Source organism: Manis pentadactyla, chromosome 7, assembly GCF_030020395.1.
Source record: "Manis pentadactyla isolate mManPen7 chromosome 7, mManPen7.hap1, whole genome shotgun sequence".
NCBI classification, from domain to species: Eukaryota; Metazoa; Chordata; class Mammalia; order Pholidota; family Manidae; genus Manis; species Manis pentadactyla.
The window spans coordinates 11,485,504-11,507,009 of record NC_080025.1 but is presented as its reverse complement, the minus strand read 5'-3'; the positions used below and the strand labels follow the sequence as shown (position 1 = coordinate 11,507,009).

The 21,506-nt window shown below is 40.5% G+C and overlaps 1 protein-coding gene across 10 annotated transcripts in view; it reads left to right on the top strand.

Annotated features, from left to right (window-relative positions):
- Positions 1–21,506, top strand: part of FAT1 (FAT atypical cadherin 1) — a 119,032-nt gene that overhangs the window by 14,407 nt on the left and 83,119 nt on the right. For all 10 annotated transcript variants that reach the window (XR_005026606.2, XM_036894392.2, XM_036894393.2 and 7 more), the window contains exon 2: positions 51–3,333. Coding sequence is in view for 9 of the 10 variants with exons in the window: in XM_036894397.2 (XP_036750292.2) it covers positions 51–3,333 (3,283 nt within the window). In the remaining variant the exon portion in view is untranslated. The remainder of the gene's footprint in view (positions 1–50; positions 3,334–21,506) is intronic.

Sequence of the window (21,506 nt, the reverse complement as noted above, 5' to 3'; positions counted from 1 at the left end):
TCTTATTATGTCCCCCAAAGTAATGTTCTTACTCCTTTCTACCATTTTAGGTTCCTGAGAGGCAAGCGATGGGGAGGCATCTGGCCCGGCTTCTGCTCCCGCTCCTCCTCCTCCAGCATTTTGGAGACAGTGATGGGACGCAAACACTTGAACAGACTCCTCTCCAGTTTACACATTTCCAATACAACGTCACTGTGCATGAAAACTCTGCAGCCAAGACCTACGTTGGGCATCCTGTAAAGATGGGTATTTTCATTTCAAATCCACTGTGGGAATTAAGGTACAAAATTGTCTCAGGAGACAATGAAAACCTATTCAAAGCAGAAGAATACATCCTTGGAGACTTTTGCTTTCTAAGAATAAGGACCAAAGGAGGAAATACAGCTATTCTTAATAGGGAAGTGAAAGACCATTACACATTAATAGTCAAAGCAGTTGAAAAAAATACTAATGCTGAAGCCCGAACAAAGGTCAGGGTGCAAGTGCTGGATACAAATGACTTGAGACCACTCTTCTCACCCACCTCCTACAGCGTTTCTTTACCGGAAAACACAGCCATAAGGACCAGTATTGCAAGAGTCAGTGCCACGGATGCAGACATAGGAACCAATGGAGAGTTTTACTACAGTTTTAAAGACCGAACAGACATGTTTGCTATTCATCCAACCAGAGGCACAGTAGTTTTAACTGGTAGACTTGATTATGCAGAGACCAACCTCTATGAGATGGAAATTCTTGCAGTGGACCGGGGAATGAAATTGTACGGGAGCAGTGGCGTCAGCAGCATGGCCAAGCTCACAGTTCATGTGGAGCAGGCCAACGAGTGTGCCCCTGTGATAACAGCTGTGACATTATCACCCTCAGAAATGGACAAGGACCCAACATACGCAGTTGTAACAGTGGACGACTGTGACCAGGGTGTCAACGGGGAGATAGCGTCCTTGAGCATTGTGGCCGGTGATCTCCTTCAGCAGTTTAGAACAGTGAGGTCTTCTCCAGGGAGTAAAGAATTCAAAGTCAAAGCCATTGGTGGTATTGATTGGGACAGTCGTCCTTTTGGCTACAATCTGACACTACAGGCTAAAGATAAAGGAACTCCTCCCCACTTCTCTACTATAAAAGTAATTCATGTGACTTCTCCCCAGTTCAAAGCTGGGCCGGTCAGGTTTGAAAAGGATGTTTACAGAGCAGAAATAAGTGAATTTGCCCCTTCGAACACACCTGTGGTCATTGTAAAAGCCACACCTAGTTATTCTCATTTGAGGTATGTTTTCAAAAGTACCCCCGGGAAAGCTAAATTCAGTTTAAATCACAACACTGGCCTCATTTCCATTTTAGAACCAATTAAAAGGCAGCAGGCAGCCCATTTTGAACTTGAAGTCACGACAAGTGACCGAAGAGCCTCAACCAGGGTCTTGGTTAAAGTCTTAAGTGCAAATAGCAACTCCCCCGAATTTACCCAGACTACGTACAAAGCATCTTTCAATGAGAACGTGCCCATTGGTACTACTGTCCTGAGTATGAGTGCTGTGGACCCTGATGAGGGGGAGAATGGGTACGTGACTTACAGTATTGCCAATTTAAACCATGTGCCATTTGTGATTAACCATTTCACCGGTGCCGTGAGTACCTCCGAAAACTTGGACTATGAGCTGATGCCTCGGGTTTATACTCTAAGGATTCGAGCGTCAGACTGGGGCTTGCCGTACCGCCGGGAAGTTGAAGTCCTTGCTACCCTTACTCTTAATAACTTGAATGACAACACACCCTTGTTTGAGAAAATAAATTGTGAAGGAACCATCCCCAGGGACCTAGGTGTCGGAGAGCAAATAACTACTGTTTCTGCTATTGATGCTGATGAACTTCAGTTGGTACGGTACCAGATTGAAGCTGGAAACGAACTAGACTTGTTTAGCTTAAACCCCAACTCTGGAGTATTGTCGTTAAAGCGATCACTAAGTGATGTCTTAGATGCAAAGGCGTCCTTTCACAGTCTGAGAATTACAGCCACAGATGGAGAAAACTTTGCCACGTCATTATATATCAACATAACCGTGGCTGCCAGCCGCAAGCCAGTAAACTTGCAATGTGAAGAGACTGGCGTCGCCAAAATGCTGGCAGAGAAACTCCTGCAGGCAAATAAGTTACACCATCAGGCCGAGGTCGAGGATATTTTCTTTGATTCTCACTCTGTCAATGCTCACACACCACAGTTTAGAAGTACTCTTCCAAGTGGTATTGCGGTAAAGGAAAACCATCCTGTAGGTTCCAGCATCATTCTCATAAATGCTACTGACCTGGACACTGGCTTCAATGGAAAACTGGTCTATGCTATTTCTGGAGGAAATGAGGATAGTTGCTTCGTTATTGACATGGAAACAGGAATGCTAAAAGTTTTATCTCCTCTTGACCGAGAAACAAGGGATGAATATACCCTGAATATCACAGTGTCCGACCTTGGGATACCACAGAGGGCCGTGTGGCGTCTTCTAGATGTCACACTTCTGGATGCCAATGATAATCCACCCGAGTTTTTACAGGAGAGTTATTTTGTTGAAGTGAGTGAAGACAAAGAGCTAAACAGTGAAATCATCCAGGTTGAAGCCACAGATAAAGATCTGGGGCCAAATGGACATGTGACATACTCCATTCTGACAGATACAGATAAATTTTCAATTGACAGCATGACTGGGGTCGTTAAAGTTGTAAACTCCTTGGATCGTGAAGCACAGCATATCCATTACTTAAAGATTGAAGCCCGGGATCAAGCCACAGAAGAACCTCCGTTACTTTCCACTGTCATTTTGAAAATATCGTTAGAGGATGTTAATGACAACCCACCCAGGTTCATTCCACCTAATTATCGGGTCAAAGTGCGAGAGGACCTTCCAGAAGGAGCCATAATCATGTGGCTGGAGGCCTATGATCCTGATTTAGGTCAGTCTAGTCAAGTGAGGTACAGTCTGATGGACCACGGAGAGGGAAACTTTGACGTGGATAAACTCAGTGGAGCGGTGAGAATTTTACAGCAGTTGGACTTTGAGAAGAAGCAAGTCTATAATCTCACTGTGAGGGCCAAAGACAAAGGGAAGCCAGTTTCTCTGTCTTCCACTTGCTATGTTGAAGTTGAGGTCATAGATGTGAATGAAAACTTACACCCACCAGTGTTTTCCAGCTTTGTGGAAAAGGGTGTCGTGAAAGAAGATGTCCCTGTTGGCTCATCAGTGATGACAGTGTCTGCTCATGATGAGGACACCGGAAGAGATGGGGAGATCCGCTATTCCATTAGAGATGGTTCTGGTGTCGGTGTTTTCAAGATAGATGAAGAAACAGGTAAATAAAATCTTATTCCTCTGGTTTGATCTCCTCTCCTGGTTTTTCTGAAGTAACTGCCCCGTGCTAGCTCCTTCCCAGGTCCCCGCCAGACTGTATGTGCATGCTTTTTGTCCCCTTGCAGGTGTCTTTATGTAGTGAGCCATGAAGATGGAACCAGAGGTGCCTGCATGAGTTGGCGTAAAATACAGGGGAACGTTGAAATTACCACTGATGCTGATCTCTGAGTGTACTGTCTTATCAGGAGCATCACTGTGGCTTTGCTATAACTTTGCAAAGTTTTTCAAACTAGTACATTTGAAAGCTTAGAACAACCACTGCAATCTACCTAGCAAGACACTCAGAGGTCACTGGATGCTTGCAGCATTGTGCAGTGCACAGAGAGAAGTTTCTGTACTTCAACTACTTTACTTAGTACCCCGTTCAGGTTGTGTTTGAGAGGCAGATGCAGGATAAGTAGAATGTTGGCTTTTTCAGGTGTTAATTGGGTGATGTTGGAAAAGTTAATTATCTTCTTAAAACTGACTTCATCTATAAGATGGGGACACTCATAAAATTCCTGCATTATTTATATGAGGATAAAGTAATATAACAAGGCAAAGCTCTCTTTTGGAAGTGGTAGGAATACTTTGTTAGGATATTCTTCCACTTGGAATAAGGTCCTAAAACCAGAACATCTCAGACATCCCAGTTTATTCTAAGTGTGAACATATTGTTTTATACTTTGTACATATTTCTAATTTAGCTGCTTTTCATAGATACTATACTTAATGTTTTCCCCCTACTGGAGGGTGAGCCTTTGTGTTAGTTTGCTAAGGCTGCCATAATATTCAGTTTGTTTGTTAGTATCATGTGTGTTTTCTTTATGAATATGTCCATTCCAAAAGAGGTGTTTTTCTTATTTCATTAAAACTTTGCGTTTATATTCAGTAATACCACAAGTAAATTCTTCAGTCAATATCCACTCCAGTATCCACTCCCTTATCTAGTAGGTGCATATGAAAATAAAATTATTACCCTAGAAATAAGTTATTTTAAAGGCTATAATATTTTAATGTGCTTTTATTTATGCAAAGAATTATTTTTCTTACGAACTGTATGCCACTGGCATGCCTTAAATATATCAACAGATTATATATTGCTCATCTAAAATACCCATAATAGTTTAAGAGAAAATTGTATGACCAACAGCCATTAGTAATCACTCATTTGAAGAGAAGAAAAAAACTTTTTTTTTTTGTCGTATGCTCCAGTATGAATTAGAATTTTGTTTTCTTTATGAATATGTCCATTCCAAAAGAGGTGTTTTTCTTATTTCATTAAATAAGTTGAAGAGAAAAAAACTTTTCTTTTTTGTCATATGCTCCAGTATGAATTAGAATTTTTGTTTGTTAGTATCATGTGTGTTTTGGTTCGGTGCCAATGGAGAAAAAGACCCAAAACTTAAGTACCGAAGCTGAAACTATGAAGTATTTTTGTGATTTTTCTAATTCCTAAGGACAGTTTTTGTACTTTTTCTTTTTTTTTCTAGATTGGGTTTGAAAGCCTATAAAGAACTGTTACAAGTTAAAATTGAGACAGACTATAGAACATTCCCTCGTTGATTTTAAGTTATATGAGCTCTGACTTTTAGGTTTTTTCTTTCAAGTGAAAAGAGTATTTTTATTTTTGCTTTTTAAGGACTCATTTAGAAACTGATATTTTTTGCTTGTAATTGAAGAGACTGGGATATTTTTACTACCCAGGGGTAAAAAAAAAAAAAAGGAAACAAGAAACTAAAACAAGACAATGTCCTGAAATAGATGTATAGTGGTTTTCAGAGCTGAATGGCAGGGCCAGACTTTTCCAGTGGTAACAGCCGGGATGAGCTGGGATTATGGGTAGTGGGAATGCTGAGTATATAAGAATCTATTAGGCATTTGTATAAATACTGAGATTTAAAGGTGAGAGAAAAGTTGGAAATCTCTAGATCATCTGTTCTGTTGTCCTGAGTTTACAGAAGAAAATATGTATCAGAAATTTATGTTTTTGAAATTGAAAACAAGTGATATAATACTACTTACACATTGACCTGGTATATATTTCAAGGTGTATTTTTAGCAGAATCTTTCACCCAAGTGATTTCTGAGATTCCTGACAAGACATTTGGTATCATAGTATAGAATTCCTTCAGGAAAAGTCAGTATGTTTTGTACAGTAGAGATACTAAAGTTAGGTATGTGAATTATTTATTGGGGTTGATCTAGAGCAGGTGTTAAGTGTGGAGAGGTGCCTGTCACATGAAGAAAAAGTAGGGGCAGTTCAGGAACACCAGGGGGGACCCCACTGAAGCTTGATATACATGGGAGCTGGCCTGGCCCTGGTCAGGTTGATAAACACCTTGCTAGCACTTTATTTAGTTAGTCTCTGCTCACTGCGCATTTCTGATGCCCTCTTACCTTCTTTTACTTGCATTTGATACTGGGCTGATTGCTGTGGGCCTGCACAGGACTGCTTGGGCCTTGGAGACCAAGAAGCCTTCCACCTTCCTGTGTGCTTCTTGGCTTTGACTTAGCTTTAAAAAACGACAATGTTGGTTGAGTGATAAAACCAAGTTTTGAGCATGTTTCACCTATTTCATCATTGTCAAATGTGTATATCATTTGTATGCTTTCGTAGAATAGAGAACATAACTCTGCAATCTGAATTCAGTTCTTACTAATTTTACGGTCCTTCCTTTTCTTTAAAAAAAATCTGCTTAAATTTGAAACGTCCCCCGAAAAAGGAGCTTTTTCATTTTGTTCTAGAAATAGAACTCCTACGGGCTACCTAAAACCTGCAGCTGAATGTACGCTCCTGTTAGCTCTGGATTTTGTACATGTTTTGCTAATTGGCTCTGCAGGGAGGTGACATGTACTTGCATTGTGGGGGTGATAGCCATTCGACTCACCCGATAATCTCTCCCTGGATCATATGCTTTTCCTGGAAAGTCTCCTGGGTGTCAGTGAACTGTTCCGACAAATCCTTGCCCGCATGGTTGCTCATCCAGTTGAGGATTGGAAGGGTAGACGGTTATGTGAGGATTATAAAGCAGATTTAATGGCACGGTTAGTGGAGGGTATGTCTTCAGAGCATGTGTAATTTCACATTTGGATTTTGATTTGCCTGACCATGCTTCTCGGCGTGCATTCCATTCTCACTTCAAATACGTCTCTGTCTGCTTTGTTGTAAGCTTCAGAGCTGAGCAGAACAGAACCTTGAGCATTCCTGCTGTGGATTTGTGGAATTAATTCGGGTTCGTGTTCTTGGCTGATGGGTACCCATCCAAGTCGATTATCACTTGAGCACCCATAAAAAGCGGCAGCTTTCTGTTAGTTTTAAAAACGAAGGTGATGTCTAGAAAAATGCAGGGCCAAAGGCTTTTTGTAAATTGTTAACAGAAACTTAGTGTGTTTGGGGCAGCGCTTATGTATGTCATGTAATCGGGTGCCCGCATGTGTGTGTGCCTGCTGTCTAAAGCACTTTGGTTGTATTTTTGGCTGTTTGGATAATACAACCCAGTAACAGTGTTTCCCCCTTCTGACTCTACTTATTTGGGGAGACCATATTTTTCATGACGATAAGAGCAAATTTCTAAACTTGTGAGTGGGGTGTTACTCTTAGAATTCCATTCATAGCAGGATTGAATTTTTCATTTCAGTGAAAAGGCTTGGAAAGAACTAATATAGAAAGTACAGCTGTTGCAACAAGATAAATCACCATTCATGAAATACGGGAGGGAAAATGTGGACGACAGTTTTCTTAAGAGAGCGTGGCCACATTCTCATCATGAGAGAGGGTCATCGCACCATTCCTGTACTCCCACCGCCCCCCGGGGACTTCCTTAGTTGGAGACATGGGATGACCGCATTTGTGTGATGTGACCAGAAAGAATTTCCAGTGCAGGCCGACTTTATTGCTGACCTCAGTGAGAGGGAGACTCTTTCTGGAGCTTCTCTCTGGTTTGGCAGAACTCTGAATTTATTAATTGCTATTTTAATCACTCACTCAGTTACAAGAAGCCTTTTCCCCACTTAAAGTAGGATATTCTGCATGCAAACAACCAGGGACCTGTGTGTTTTCCTAGGGCCTGTTCTCAGGACAGGTGATAGAATGTAGAGGATTAATGGGCTCCAGTGTCAGGACAAAAATCCTGGTGGAGAGGCGAAGAGCCCGCGGCCTTTGGAAGTGTGGGCTGTGTGGGGCGTGTCCCCTCTGATGGAGCTGGGGCCGCACTTGGCGGCACTGGGAACTTGAATAGGTCCTGGTAGGAGGCCCAGGAAGGGAGCTAGGAAATCCGCAGGTCAAAGGGCTTTTGTGTTGCCGTCTCCTCCCTTAAGTGGCAGTACTTGCTGTCCTGTTTTTGTTCTCTTCCTAGGAAAGTGGGAGAGAAACAAAATGATTTCCTAGCCAGAGTGAGACTGAAAGTCAGGCTTTGGCAGAAACGATGTTACAATAATGTGCTGTGGCTGTGTGTGGGAGTAGAAATATGCGTGCTTGTGCGTGTGCGTGTGTGTGTGAATCTGAGTCAAGGCAGGGAGGGCACGGTCATTTCTGCTGGTAAGGGAGCCTCCTCTGCAGCAGGAGGATTTGAAGGTGAGAATGAAATCTAATTAGAAATCCTAAGGAAATTCCGTTTTGTTTTAAGAAAAAACAGGATCACCTTTTCTTTAATTGTTTGTGTGATATTTGACAAGTTGATGCTTTCAGCGCTGATTGAGTACAGGTTGGGGAGGAGCTGGTTATAAAGGTCTATGAGCTGTGATTCGGGGTGGTATTCTGTTGTGGAGCAGAGTGTGGTGAAGCTGTACAATGCTTTTATATAATCCAAAATGAGGGGTGTGGGCCCGGAGGGCTGGGGTTCAAACAACTTAAAATATGGTCTCTTTGGCTGCACACCTTCAGTGATAATAGTAATAAACCATAGCCACTTACTGCATGTTACATCTAGGTGCTGTTACAAGTATCCTGTATGTATTGACTTATTTAATCTTCACAGCTATCAGATAAATTGTCTTATCCCTGTGTTACTGACAAGGAAACCTTCACAGAGAGGTCACGTAACTGGCCTAAGACCCCTTGAATACTAAGGGCAGAGCCAGGGGCCTGTGCATGCAAACACTGCAGTTTACTGCCTCTTGCTCTTAAGAAGGACCTTGAGATATGCTTTACAGGAGCCCATTTAGAAACCACTAGTTGAGTGGATCCAGGCTGACCTGTGCTGGGCTGAAGACCTGAATCCTAGATTTCAGCCACGGTCTTAAGGAAGGAGTAGTAAAGGCTCTTCCATCATTTTTTCTCAGAATGTCATATTGCTCTTCAGCACATTTAGGAAAACAGGATTGTAGAATTACATTGTAGTGGCCTTTAAACAATTCAAGATCATTCCAACGCAGAGAGTGCTAGTCATGCTGCATATAAGAGTGCGCTTCACTGTCTGGTTGGGATGGACCAGGTGTCTTACCTGCGTTTGCAGTTGTGAAAGTAGGATCTTCTCCTAAATTAAAATGCTGCCTGTGTGAACTGTACAGAATGTTATTTGGAGCCTTTTCTCATTGAAACACTGTTTTAGATGGTTGTTGGGGTCCTGGCTAACCTTTAAAATCAGTTTAACCCACAGGGTAGCTGGCGTTAAGGTATCTATTAACATCCCCTTTGAATCAAGTTGCTTGTTCTCTTGTTCTGTTGTGTTGCCCTCCTAGTCGCCTTGGCTAGAGCCCTGTCTTCACCAGCCAGCTTGTGTGTGGCAAGGAAGTGAGTGAATGTTGTTCTCCTCCTCAGCCGTCTTGACTGGGGACAGTTTTTATGTTCTAAGACTGTTTAAGAGTCAAACGTTCCTGACTTGATGAGTGACTTTTGTGCATAGAGATTTAATTCTGAATTAATATCTGGTCTCTTTTTTCCATGTTGCCTGCCTTGCCCAAATATGAAAATTGAGTAGATTTTCAAATTTTAGGTGTTTGTCCGCATCGGACTTTTTCGTAACCATTTAGTTCCCATTGTTTGACTTGGTGGATGATTTTAATGCGCAAGGCTGGATTTGTCAAATTTTCATCATCTGTTAGTATGGCTTTACTTCGTAGTTACTTTCATGGCATTTATTTATTTATTTTAAATCAAACCGGTGCATTCTTAACCATACAAGGCATAGTGCCACGAAGCAATAGTCTTTCATGTCTTTGTTACTGGTAACAAATGGACTTGGAAAGATTGCTCTTCAGGGCTGCAGGCCTGTACTTCTTGGGTTGGCAGGTATCCAATGATAGAAAGTCTAGGATATAAGTCTAGTAGTCTGTTAACATATATACTTCAAGGGCCAGTTGCCAATTAACTTGCCTTGCCAATTAAACTGTGCCATCTCTGCCCAGACTCTGATACTGTAGTGAACCTGTTCCATTGCCAGTCCTTGCCGCATAGCTGAGTGAGCTGACCGGTTGAAGGAGATTCTTTAGAATTGTCTGTTTACTTTATGCTGAGGAAAGTCTGCTGAATGTAGTCTTTGCAGGTTTAGCCTAGTTGGTTTTTACTTTTTTTGATAAAAGTTACCTATTTCCATAGTTACCTGAGACTTCTTTCTAGTTTGTGGCAATTTAACCATATTATCTTCTTACTACTGGTGAGCTTTTGCTTCTTTTTCGTCAGTATACAATTATAGGAAACATTTACTGAGTGCTTACCAAGGTACCAGCCCTATTTTAAGCTTCCTCCATAGACTCGCATTAGATCATCACAATAATTCATGAGTCGGATTAGATAGTGACACACACTGTTCATGAAGTACCCGTATTAAATTATAAGATAGGACTATTCATGGGGATTATGGTGCACACTGACCTGGTGCCATTGAATTTTGAAATATTTGGCTTTTGTTTTTAATTAGGTTAGTTTAATAGAAATTGGTGTGGATTAGATCATGGTGCTTGGGCAGGTACCGTGGTGATACAGAGATGACGCTTGAAGCTGTCGAGTTCCATCTATTGGATTCTTTCTTAAAACCATTTAGTGTCTTTAGTTACATAAAGTCCAAGATTTTTAACACAACCTGTGATGCCCTGGTCGACGAGCCTCCCCCTCCCAGTTGCCATGTGCCCCCATCACCCCCGCACTCCGGCCCCACTGTTTCCTCCCTCCCTCCTTGGGGTGACACCGCAACCACTTCCCCGTGTCTCCTCCCTCCCTCCTTGGGGTGACACCACCACCACTTCCCCGTGTCTCTTCCCACCCTCCTTGGGGTGACTGTGACCACTTCCCTGTGTCTCCTCCCTCCCTCCTTGGGGTGACACCACGACCACTTCCCCGTGACTCCTCCCTCCCTCCTTGGGGTGACACCGCGACCACTTCCCCATGTCTCCTCCCTCCCTCCTTGGGGTGATACTGTGACCACTTCCCTGTGTCTCCTCCCTCCCTCCTTGGGGTGACACCGCGACCACTTCCCCGTGTCTCCTCCCTCCCTCCTTGGGGTGACTGTGACCACTTCCCTGTGTCTCCTCCCTCCCTCCTTGGGGTGACACCGCGACCACTTCCCCGTGTCTCCTCCCTCCCTCCTTGGGTTGACACCACAACCGCTTCAGCAACTCTCATTAGCCCTAACTCTACTTAAGTATATCTTTCTTGACAAGCCTTCTCCTTCATATGGAGCTATTTCTTCTTTTTCTTGTATATATTTTCAAATACATATATTATCACTCTAGTGTAATTGCTTATTTGCATGTCCTTTTCTTCTAAATTGTCAGCTCTGTGTGCGATTCTAAATCTCTTACTACTGGATTGGTGTACCAGGCACTCAATAAATATTTGTTCTGTTGGTCTAATAGGTGATCACTGCCTGCCCCAAGCCCCAGGTAATCAGTCTTTGCTTCTCTTTGTTCAAGGAGCACTTTCTGTATGTTTGTTACCACGTATGACTCAGGGTGTTGTCATCTGTCTCTTCATGTCTGTCTCCCAGAACTCAAGGACAGACTCACAGTCTTCCTCATTTTTCTGTCGTCCCATCAGCACAGTGACTGACATAGCAGTCCACAGCCCTTGTTTGTCCAGCAAACTGATAGTAACATTTACTAATCATAGTCAGGAAGGTTGAGTGCAACTTTCTTCTACAGCCTGGCTCTGTTTCTAGACCTCCAAGAACAGTGGTTCTTAATGTTCTGGGTGCTACAGAAACTTTTGAGTATCTGTTGCAAGCTGTATTTTCTATCTTTAGAGATTCATCGACTTGGTTACCATATCAGGGACTTGTGAAGCGCTGAACGTATTGTCCCCGGACCCATCACTTTAAGTCCCTCTATTCTAAGAGGATCCAGGGTTACCAATTCCCACAAGTTACAAAGGAGGACGAGAAAGCAGGGAGAAAGGTGGTGACGATGATGGTGGCAGGCCTGTGACAAGCATCTGTGTAAAGCTCTGCAGCATGAGAGAATCTCTGTATACATTACATGGCACTTGGTCTAATATGTGCTTATTACCAGTAGGTTTTATTTGTATTTTATAAGTGAGGTACATTCACCTTTACAATGAACAGTAGAAATCGCTTTGCTATATGTATTTGTACTTGTGCCTAACATTATTCAAGAGAATCTGTCATTCAGGGCTATTTCCAAGTGAAATAATAGCTTGTAGGTCCATACAGGAGACATCAATAGCCCTGTCTCACCACAAAAGTGCACACGGCAATTACAATAAACTAATTATAATAAATGTAACACACAGTATATCCATTTTTAAGTTAAGCAGCCCTCTAGGCCAGATTTGATCTTTACTGTTGCCAATTTTCCATGGAAACCCTCTTGTTGCTCAACTACTATGCCTTTATTTATTTATTTATTTATTTATTTATTTATTTTTAAATGGAAAATACTGCACTTTTTATTTTCTTTAGGCAAACAACGATACCCTTGAGATAATCTTCTTTTTTTTTTTTTTTTTTGTAGATAATTATTTTATATTGAAGGGTAGTTGACACACAGTATTACATTACATTAGTTTCAGGTGTACAACATAGTGATTCAACATTTATATACATGACAATTCTAGGTACCAGCTATCACCATACCAAGCTGTTACAATATCTTGACTATATTCCTTATGCTGTACATTACATCCCGGTTACTTGTTTATTTTACCATTGGAAGTGTGTGCTTTTTGTTGTTGTTGTTGTGAGGGCATCTCTCATATTTATTGATCAAATGGTTGTTAACGACAATAAAATTCTGTATAGGGGAGTCAATGCTCAATGCACAATCATTAATCCACCCCAAGCCTAATTTTCGTCACTCTCCAATCTTCTGAGGCATAACGAACAAGTTCTTACATGGAGAACAAATTCTTACATAGTGACTAAGTTACATGGTGAACAGTACAAGGGCAGTCATCACAGAAACTTTCAGTTTTGCTCATGCATTATGAACTATAAACAGTCAGTTCAAATATGAATATTCATTTGGTTTTTATACTTGATTTATATGTGGATACCACATTTCTCTCTTTATTATTATTTTTAATAAAATGCTGAAGTGATAGGTAGATACAAGATAAAGGTAGAAAACATAGTTTAGTGTTGTAAGGGAGCAAATGTAGATGATCAGGTGTGTGCCTGTAGACTATGTGTTAATCCAAGCTAGACCAGGGCAATAAAACATCCACGTATGCAGAAGATTTCTCTCAGAACAGGGGGGTGAGGTTCTAAGCCTCACCTCTGTTGATCCCCAATTTCTCACCTGATGACCCCCCTGCGACTGTGCCTGTCTTAGGTTGTTCCTCCCTTGAGGAATCTTACCCGTCTCTGGCTAACCAGTCATCTTCCGGGGCCATACAGGGAAATGTAAAGTCGGTAAGTGAGAGAGAGAGAGAAGCCTTATTGTTTGAAATGGTTAGCTTTTTACTTCTTTGCAGATTTATGCCCTGTGGCTTCTATGCCCAGCATTTGTCTTGAGGTATCTTTACCACTTGGAAGAATTATGATACTCGGTAAATTTGATATGAGGCACGGATTCTATTTAAGGGTTGTAATTAGGAAGGAAGAAGAAAAGCTATAGAAGTAGCAGGCGGAAGAAAACATGGGAAGATTGATTATTTCTTTGACATATCTTCTTGTAGAGTAACTTCAGCATGTATAGGTTTTAAGCTACTACTTAAATTGCGCATACACATTAACATAATAGGAGTATAGTTACATAACCAAAGCATATCTGTAATTACCAGCCATCTCCAGTGAAACCAAGAAAACCAGTTAGGCACCTTAGGCATTTGTGAAAACTTATCTATGATATGGTGGATATTGTCCAACTGAACTTGAACAGTCTGAGAGAAATCAGACAAATTAAAACAACCCATTCCTGGGAAATGTTCACATCCCTTATGTTCTTTTAACAGTAAATAGTCTGTAGTTGTAAGAGTTTGGAGCGCTACAATTTGCACTTCTCCTAATTCTTGGTTGAGTTCCAACAGTATAGATCCAGTCATATTTGTTGTTTTACTGTATGCACAGGCCAGCTTAGATATCTCCTTCTTCATTCCCATGGCAAGTCCAGGAGCTGGTGGGATGAGTGCATCTACAGCTGTAGCAGTGCGTGGATCTTTGTTGGAGTTTTTTGATGATCATCTTCTGGCATGAGTCTTCCAGAGAGTGCTGATGTTGGAAGTTCTTTTTCATATCGTATCTTAGTTTATTTTCAGGGTAGCCCAATTAGGCTTTGATCCTCTGTATAAGCACAAACAGACCCTTTGCCTACACTTTTATATGCCCTTTATACCCTTGTATGCCTTTATTTATTAAGGGAAAATAATATGTCAGAAAACTCAGACTTCTAACAATAAAGTTAACTTTCTTGACAGACTGGATTTTTATTTAAATGGACTTAAAAATGAGAGTATTTGGGATTTATTAAATCATCTTAGTTTTGTAAATAGTCCCTTACTCAGTGGTGGGGAAAAAGCTGATAAATAATGCCTAGTTTTAAAGATTACTGTTCATTGTTAAAGGAACATTAAACAGCTCTACAGTAAAAGATGAAATAAATGTATATGTAGCAAAATTTTCTGCTCTGTGATTTATAGGCATTGATAGTCATATCACTTCCAGGCAGTATAGTATTTGACCGCTGTGGAGGTTGCTTTTTGTTGCACAGTGGTTTTGGAATCTTTCACAAAGTGCTGTGTTTTCTTTATCACAAATTGAGGACATTTTGCTAGTTGAACAGAGCTCTTGGGAAAATTACTTTAAATGTGAAATAACTTGAGAGCATTTTAAAGCAGCTCTGTCATAAATTCTTAGTTAAAAGATTCACCAAGATTCATTTGTTTTCAGCTGTTGATCAATTTTTTTTTTTACCTGCCTGTTCACTCTTCAAGCTGCTTCGTATCAGGCTGGCTCTCATGTCTTCATTTCTCTGCTCACAGTGCTTGGCACACAGTTAGTATTCGGTAAATACGCTTCCAGCGATGTTCATCTTTTGATGTGGTGCTTGTTTGAAGGTTTTCACATTTATCTCTGAAAAAGATGACTGCCTTGTAAATACCAAGTTCGTTTGTTGGTTGAAGCAACAGAATGGAAGTCACATTTAACGGATAGGTCTAAGCAAAAATTTTTAACAAAATATTTTCCCTTAGTAGAGTGGTACCCTCATATAGACAATGGAAGCCAATCAGGAAAGCGTGAACATGAATAATATCCATGTTTGGATTTAATTAGCTCACTGTTGGTTGGTTTTAGAAAGAAGTCAAACTAAGTGTCACCTCTACAGAATATAAAGGTTTATAACTTAAAGCTCATGAGTTGTAAAATATATGTTTATATATAATGTGTATAAAGAATTATTGTAAAAAATTTTTCTAAATTTGCTTTTATCATTTTTCTCCCACCATTTTTTCTCTGACCCATAAGGGCAGGACCTTGGCTTTGTTCGGCCCTGTGTTGCCAGTGCTAGACCCGTGCCTGGCATCTAGTGGGCACTCAGCAAGCATTTGATGGATAGGTACAGTTTGAAACTGAACTAGATTATTACAAAATATGAAAAGGCCACATCTCCAAGTAACCGTTAATGGGAAATGGCTTCAGATTGTTCTCTACGTACAGTAGGATTTTCTCTCCATACCCCATAGAAGTGCCATCTGTGCCAAGGGCCTGCCTGTGCTAGTCATGCATTGAAAACTGTTCTCCCTTAAAATGCCCTCCTTCCCATACCTCTGAAATAGCTGAAAAAAAATAATTAGAAGACCCACAGCAAAACTTAAGTAGCACTGCAATGTCCTTTTGTTTCTATTTTGCCTTCTCTAGAAACAACCTCATTTGTCAGACCTTGTACCAAAGCCCAGAATTAGAAGTCCTGCATTTTGTGGTTTTCCGGGTGCCTGGTCCAGGGTGAGGTAGTGTTGTTTTCCTGGGTTATAGACTAGTGCTCTTGCCTGTTGCAAAGTAGTTCTTCTGTTTTCAGTATAAAAGGTGACTATCCATGTACAGTGTACATTATTTGGCAAAAATTTGAACTCTTGAAAGATTTTCAGATTGGTAGGGTCTATTTGTATTCACTAGTATGATTATTGATGCATTCCTAAAGCTTAAAAGAATTACTTCTAGAGGTGCACTGAGTATTTCTCAAACTGTCAATTTCCTGGGTTAAGTCGAGTCCACATAGCTGTAGCATTTTAAGAAAGTGATTTGTATGAATGGTAAATCTTGATAATTTCTGTTGCTGGGGCTCTGTAAACATGCATAAGCAAACTATTTACAGCCACATTGAATTAAGGGAAATTCAGTGATCAGAGTGCTTTATGGAGAATAATGTATGAAAAATAAAAATATCTTCCTCATTTAACTGACTACATAAAAAAAAAAAACAAGCTCTCACTGGTTCTTTGTCTGCTTTTCTTGCTACTTAAGGTTCTGCTCCTAAACCTTTCATCCATGAATAGACAGCCGTAACTAAATTCCATTAATTTTGTTTTCTAATTTATAAGAAACTTCTCCGGATGAGTAAAGGAGGGGCAGAACGTCTCTGGAAGTTTCCCTCTGTGTGCTTGGGTAGAGATGAGTTCAGAGGAGGCAAATTTAATGCCTGAGAACTGTTGAGAGTTACAAGAAATGGTGAGATGATGGCTGGGTTGTTAGATCTGACAAAGATTAGGAGACAGTGCATAAAGATCCGATGGATCCAAAGCACAGTTCAAACTTTTATTATCTTGGGGGTGATATTAAATATTGTAAAGGAACTCACAGAGACTGTTATTAATAAGCCACCCTAAAACTTAGTGGCAAACAACCACCACTTATTTTGGTCCCAATCCGCTGGGTTGGCAGTCAGGCTGGACTTAGCTAGGTGTCTCCTTCACTGATTTCAGCTTGGTTGGCTCGTGGCTTGGGTCATCTGGTGGGCTCGTGGCTTGGGTCAGCTGGTGATCAGCTTGACAGCCCTGCCTCGGGAGGCAGCAGGATGTTGGCTGGGGGCGGGGGTTCCTGAGCCTATGTCTGTCATCACCCAGCAGCCTAGCCCAGACCTGTTCACGTGATAATTTCAGGGTTCGCAACTCAGACACAGTCACTGCTCCCACATTGTGTTGGCTGAGGAAGGTGATTTAGCAGGTAGGTGAACAGGCTACACCTCTTGACAGGAGGCATTGCGAAGTATTGCGTTCATTCCTCAGTCTACCACAGAGACACTTCAGCCGATTTTTCCCTTTGAGGAAATTCCTTTTGGATATTAAATATGCATAAGAATATTTATGCACTTTTGAACATTATCTGTGAAAATATCTGTGGTGGCTTAAAAATTCTACCTTACTTAGGCAGCTAAATTTAAGGCTTTCAAAAGTACTAAAACATTTAGTGGTATTAAAATTCCTCTCCAAGTTATTTTTAATATATTTCTATTTAAGCTGGAACTTAAGTAGATAACAGGAGTGTCCATGAAGTCTAAAGATACCCACGCAGTAGTCCTCTCTCCCTTCTCTATTTCAGTTTCTGTCACAAGGATTTCTGAAGTTTCTTGCCTCAGTGGATAATTTGAGAATCCCAAGTTTTGACATTTTAGTGCCAGAGGAAGAAAGATTGAGTGGTTAAAAAGGCAGCAAGGAGTTCTTACAACAGCCTCTGGCTTACAGATATTATTTCTGCACCGTTAGCATCAGTTCTCTTGCTAATTAATTGGTTCCCAAGTTATTTAATTCACTTACTGCTTTTTCTTAAGAGGATGGAGAAAATGGACTGGGAAGTAGATGGAGGATTTGGGGGACATAAACATTGAAACTAAAATAGGGAGAGGATATAGTGTTGCTATGTGTCTTTAGGCTTCATCCACATCCCTGATATCTCTGCTCAAGTGTCAGCTTAAATAGAAATGTATTAAAAGTAACATAAAGTGGTATCTTCATGCCACTTAGTGTTACACTAAGTTCAGCTTGCATTCGATCTTCTAAGGGACATATATGCAACAGAATAAATAGCTCCAGGAGGAGCTGAAACAGAAATATAAAGATTTTGAAGCAGAAACTCATAACTGTACTGACTCACTAAGCATCCTGATGTTTCTGTCTGGAATTTGGGGAGTTTAATGTCTTTGAACACAAGGACATGTATGGAAATGGAAGCTTGTGGCTATCTTTTAAGAAAAGGGTTTTTTAGAGAAGATATAATTAAACCCTGGTTAGCATTCTCTCCTTCAAAGAGATTAGAAAAATGAGCAAGTAAAAATAATCATCATGAGAGATGAAAAAAATGATGTGACCTCAGTAAAGCGTGTTTATTCATCATTTATTGCTTGAGAAGAGTTCTGTGATCATTATATATCAAAATAAATTATCTTATTTCTAATAAAATTCTTTCATAGGATAAAGCTTAGGTTTCACTAGAAGCCTAATCTAGAGATGCTGACCTAAGATTTGATATTTTAATGAACAGTCAGTCTCGATAACATACAGAAGCTCATTTTTATCTAAGAGAATCACAGTCGAATTCTCTATTTTGGGATTAGAGATGTTTCTGCAACTAGTATAAAACAGTACAACCTGTATAAAAGTAAAATACAACAAACAATTCATGTCCCATAATGCACCAGAAAACCATTTATTAGAAATACTCCATTGTTTAGATTCTATTATCTAGCTACAAGTACCCATAGAAAAAATGTGAACTGGTTTTCACAATTTATATTAGCAACAATTGTGTAAATTCTGCCATCGTTTACTTTATTTTTCAAATCTTCAAAGGAGTCCGTGTCGTGGGTTTAAGGCGGCACTGTCCATGTAGGTAATTTTAAAGATTCTAGTAACCACAATAAAAAAATTCAAACAGATGAAATTAATTTAAATGTAATTCATTTAGTCCAGCATTCTCAAAGAGTCATTTCAGCATGTAGTTCACCTAACACAGTATTAGTGAGATCTTCTGCAATCTTGTCTTCCTATTAACTGTTTGAATCAATGTGTATTTTACACCTACGAGTACATTTCCATTTTGACTAGCCCCTTGCCTAGTGCCCATTACCACAGCACAGGTTTAGAGATGTATGTTAAGTTCAGTCCTTTAAAGAATATTTGTCAGTGCAAAGCAAGGCTCCGTTGCCCAGGCGAGGTGAGGGCCCGAGGTCTGCCCCTCCATGATTAGCTGGTCCACCCCTGTGCGGAGGGGAATGGGAAGAGTTAAGGAGTAGTGCTTGTTTTGTGTTTTGTGGGAACCAGATCCTCTCTTTGGATGGCATTCAGTGAGGACATTAAAAACCTATTTTGCTGGCGGTGCAGAAAATTTCTTTTGTCAAAGATGCTGATGGCCTGGATCCTGGCTTTTAAAATATTATAGCGAAGCAATTCTTAGGATGTTAAACTAGTCAAAGCAGGATGGAAACTCATTTTGCAGCTATTTGACTTGGGCTATTTTTTGCTTTGTGTTAATGGATATAGGAAAACAACCTCACAGTTAATTTCAAAACTGCAACTTTGTTTTCAATTAAAAATTGTCCAATGATAGGGTCTGTAAAATTCTGAGTTAGTCAGAGTGTCCTTTTTCAGGATAAGCATCTATTATTAAATTTGCCCCATTCAAATTGTTTTCAGGGGCATATTTGGGATGGGTACCATAATTTTAATTTGATCTGACCTGAGATATAAATCTTTATGTGAGAGTAATAATGTCTTAACACAGTATTTTAAAGAGTCATTTTCCAGAAGATTTGATTAGACCAGGTTCCCACCGTTTCCAAGTAAGGCAGGCACAGCCTTTAGAAGTCAAGAAACAAGTTCCTGTGGACTTGCAAAACTGTGAACCTGTGTAAATAACTCAAAACCCTTATTTTTCATACTTCTCTTTGGAATGAAGGGTAATAATGGAAAGTAGTCCTTCTGTAAACTTGCTCTTTGTATTGTTTCAATGTTCTGTTTATTCTTTTCAGAGTTAAAAAAAAAAAAGGTCATCTTTTCAGCTTCTAGAATTTTCAGTGTAAATTTTGGGATGTGCCACCCTGGGGAGACTTTTTAGGTCTTACTTATTTCAGTCCTGACACTTTTCATGGCATTTAATTGGACACAGACTATGGAAACCTACTATGCCATACTGCCCCTGCCACCCTTCTGCCTCAGACATTACCTGTTCCCACTCAGGCTTCACCAGTCTCACATCAAAAGTTGTGAATGAAAGCTTATGTAAATATGTTTATTTTGTGCTGGCTGCTGGCCGGGAATCTGCTTGAAGCCTCTGGAGATTTTTTTTTAACCCCCTGCCGGGGTGAGCCATCACTATGACAGGTAAATAGCATTCCTCAATAAAGCCTCAGCTCCCCCAGCCGTACCCCCCTTCGTTTCTTCAGCACTGTTGAATGTAGGGATTGTCTTGCTTGGACCCCTGCTGATTGGTTCACAGCCTGGTCTGCGGAATACAAGGCTGCCCTGGGGGCCTTCTTCCTGCAGGGGATTTGCTAAAGCCCCAGTGAAAGGGCCCCATGGGGTCTTACTATTACCTTCTGAACAGGAATCAGTTCAGGCAGCAGAGTACACATTAAGGACCTATTAACTTCTTCAGGTTTCGCCCTGAATTGGAAAGCACTTGGGAGCGAAAGAACAATAAAAGGGAATTGTTTCCAAAGCCACGGAAGGTGCATCTCACCATGTCTCTGTGGATGAGTCCCTTCAGTTGCAAATTTATTTCTTGCTGGGGAGTGTGTTGGCTTCCGATCAGTCCCCTTCAAGGATATGGGAGGGGAGATTGAAGATGATTATGAAATGTTGATTCTTTTCTTCGAAGAGTTGACTCTCCATAGCCTTTGGGCAAAACTGGCAGAGAGCTACCCGTTTTTAAAATCAGCTTTATTTTCCAACAGAAAAAAAGCAATATATAAGCATTGTAGAAGTCTGGGAAAATGGAGATTCTTATAAAGAAGGGAAAAAAAAAACTTTAAAGTCCTACTGCCTTGAGCACCACTGAAATTTTTCCTGAACATGTGCGCATGCACGCACGCTCCCCCCCACCCCACTCTACAGCTGTGAGTGCTGTTTTTTTTTTTTAAGTGAACATATACTCCACATAATTTGCTGACTGCCTTTTAATATATCCAGAGCCTCTTAGGATTCTTAAGGACTCTTAGAGGTACATGATCCTTGATAACATGGTACACTATCACAGAGGTAAATATGTACAGTAATACCCAGTTTTTGAACATGTAAATTGTTTGATTGTTGGTTTATTTCTCTATTGCTCTAGCATAAATTCCAGGAAGTAGAGTTAGCAAGGTCAAAGGAAATAAACATTTAAAAAGCTTTCTATGCATAACAGACTGCCACCTTTTTCTCCAGAAAGAGAAGTTTCATGAGCAGTTTGAGAGATCTTATCTCTAACATTCCTGCTGCCACTGAATTTTTTTAAAAAATCCAAAAAAGTGCCAGTAATGTTAGTGCAAAAACTTCATTCCAGGAACTGTCGTAATTAAAGTTACGACTGTTCATTTTGTGGCTGTAGTTGTGGTTTTTTGTTGGAAAACTGTTGTCTTTATACATGAACTTGAGACCACACTCTGATTTAGCTTAGCTTTTTTAGATCTTTGTCCCCAAAAGGTGTCTTAAGGCTTCTTTCTTTATTTTTTTAAGTAAGTGTCTTCTGTGTGCCAGCTACAAGTCCTGTGGAAAAACATTGTAAACTGAGGGTTTGCCTTTTATTTAAATTGGGGAGATGCTGCTTACTC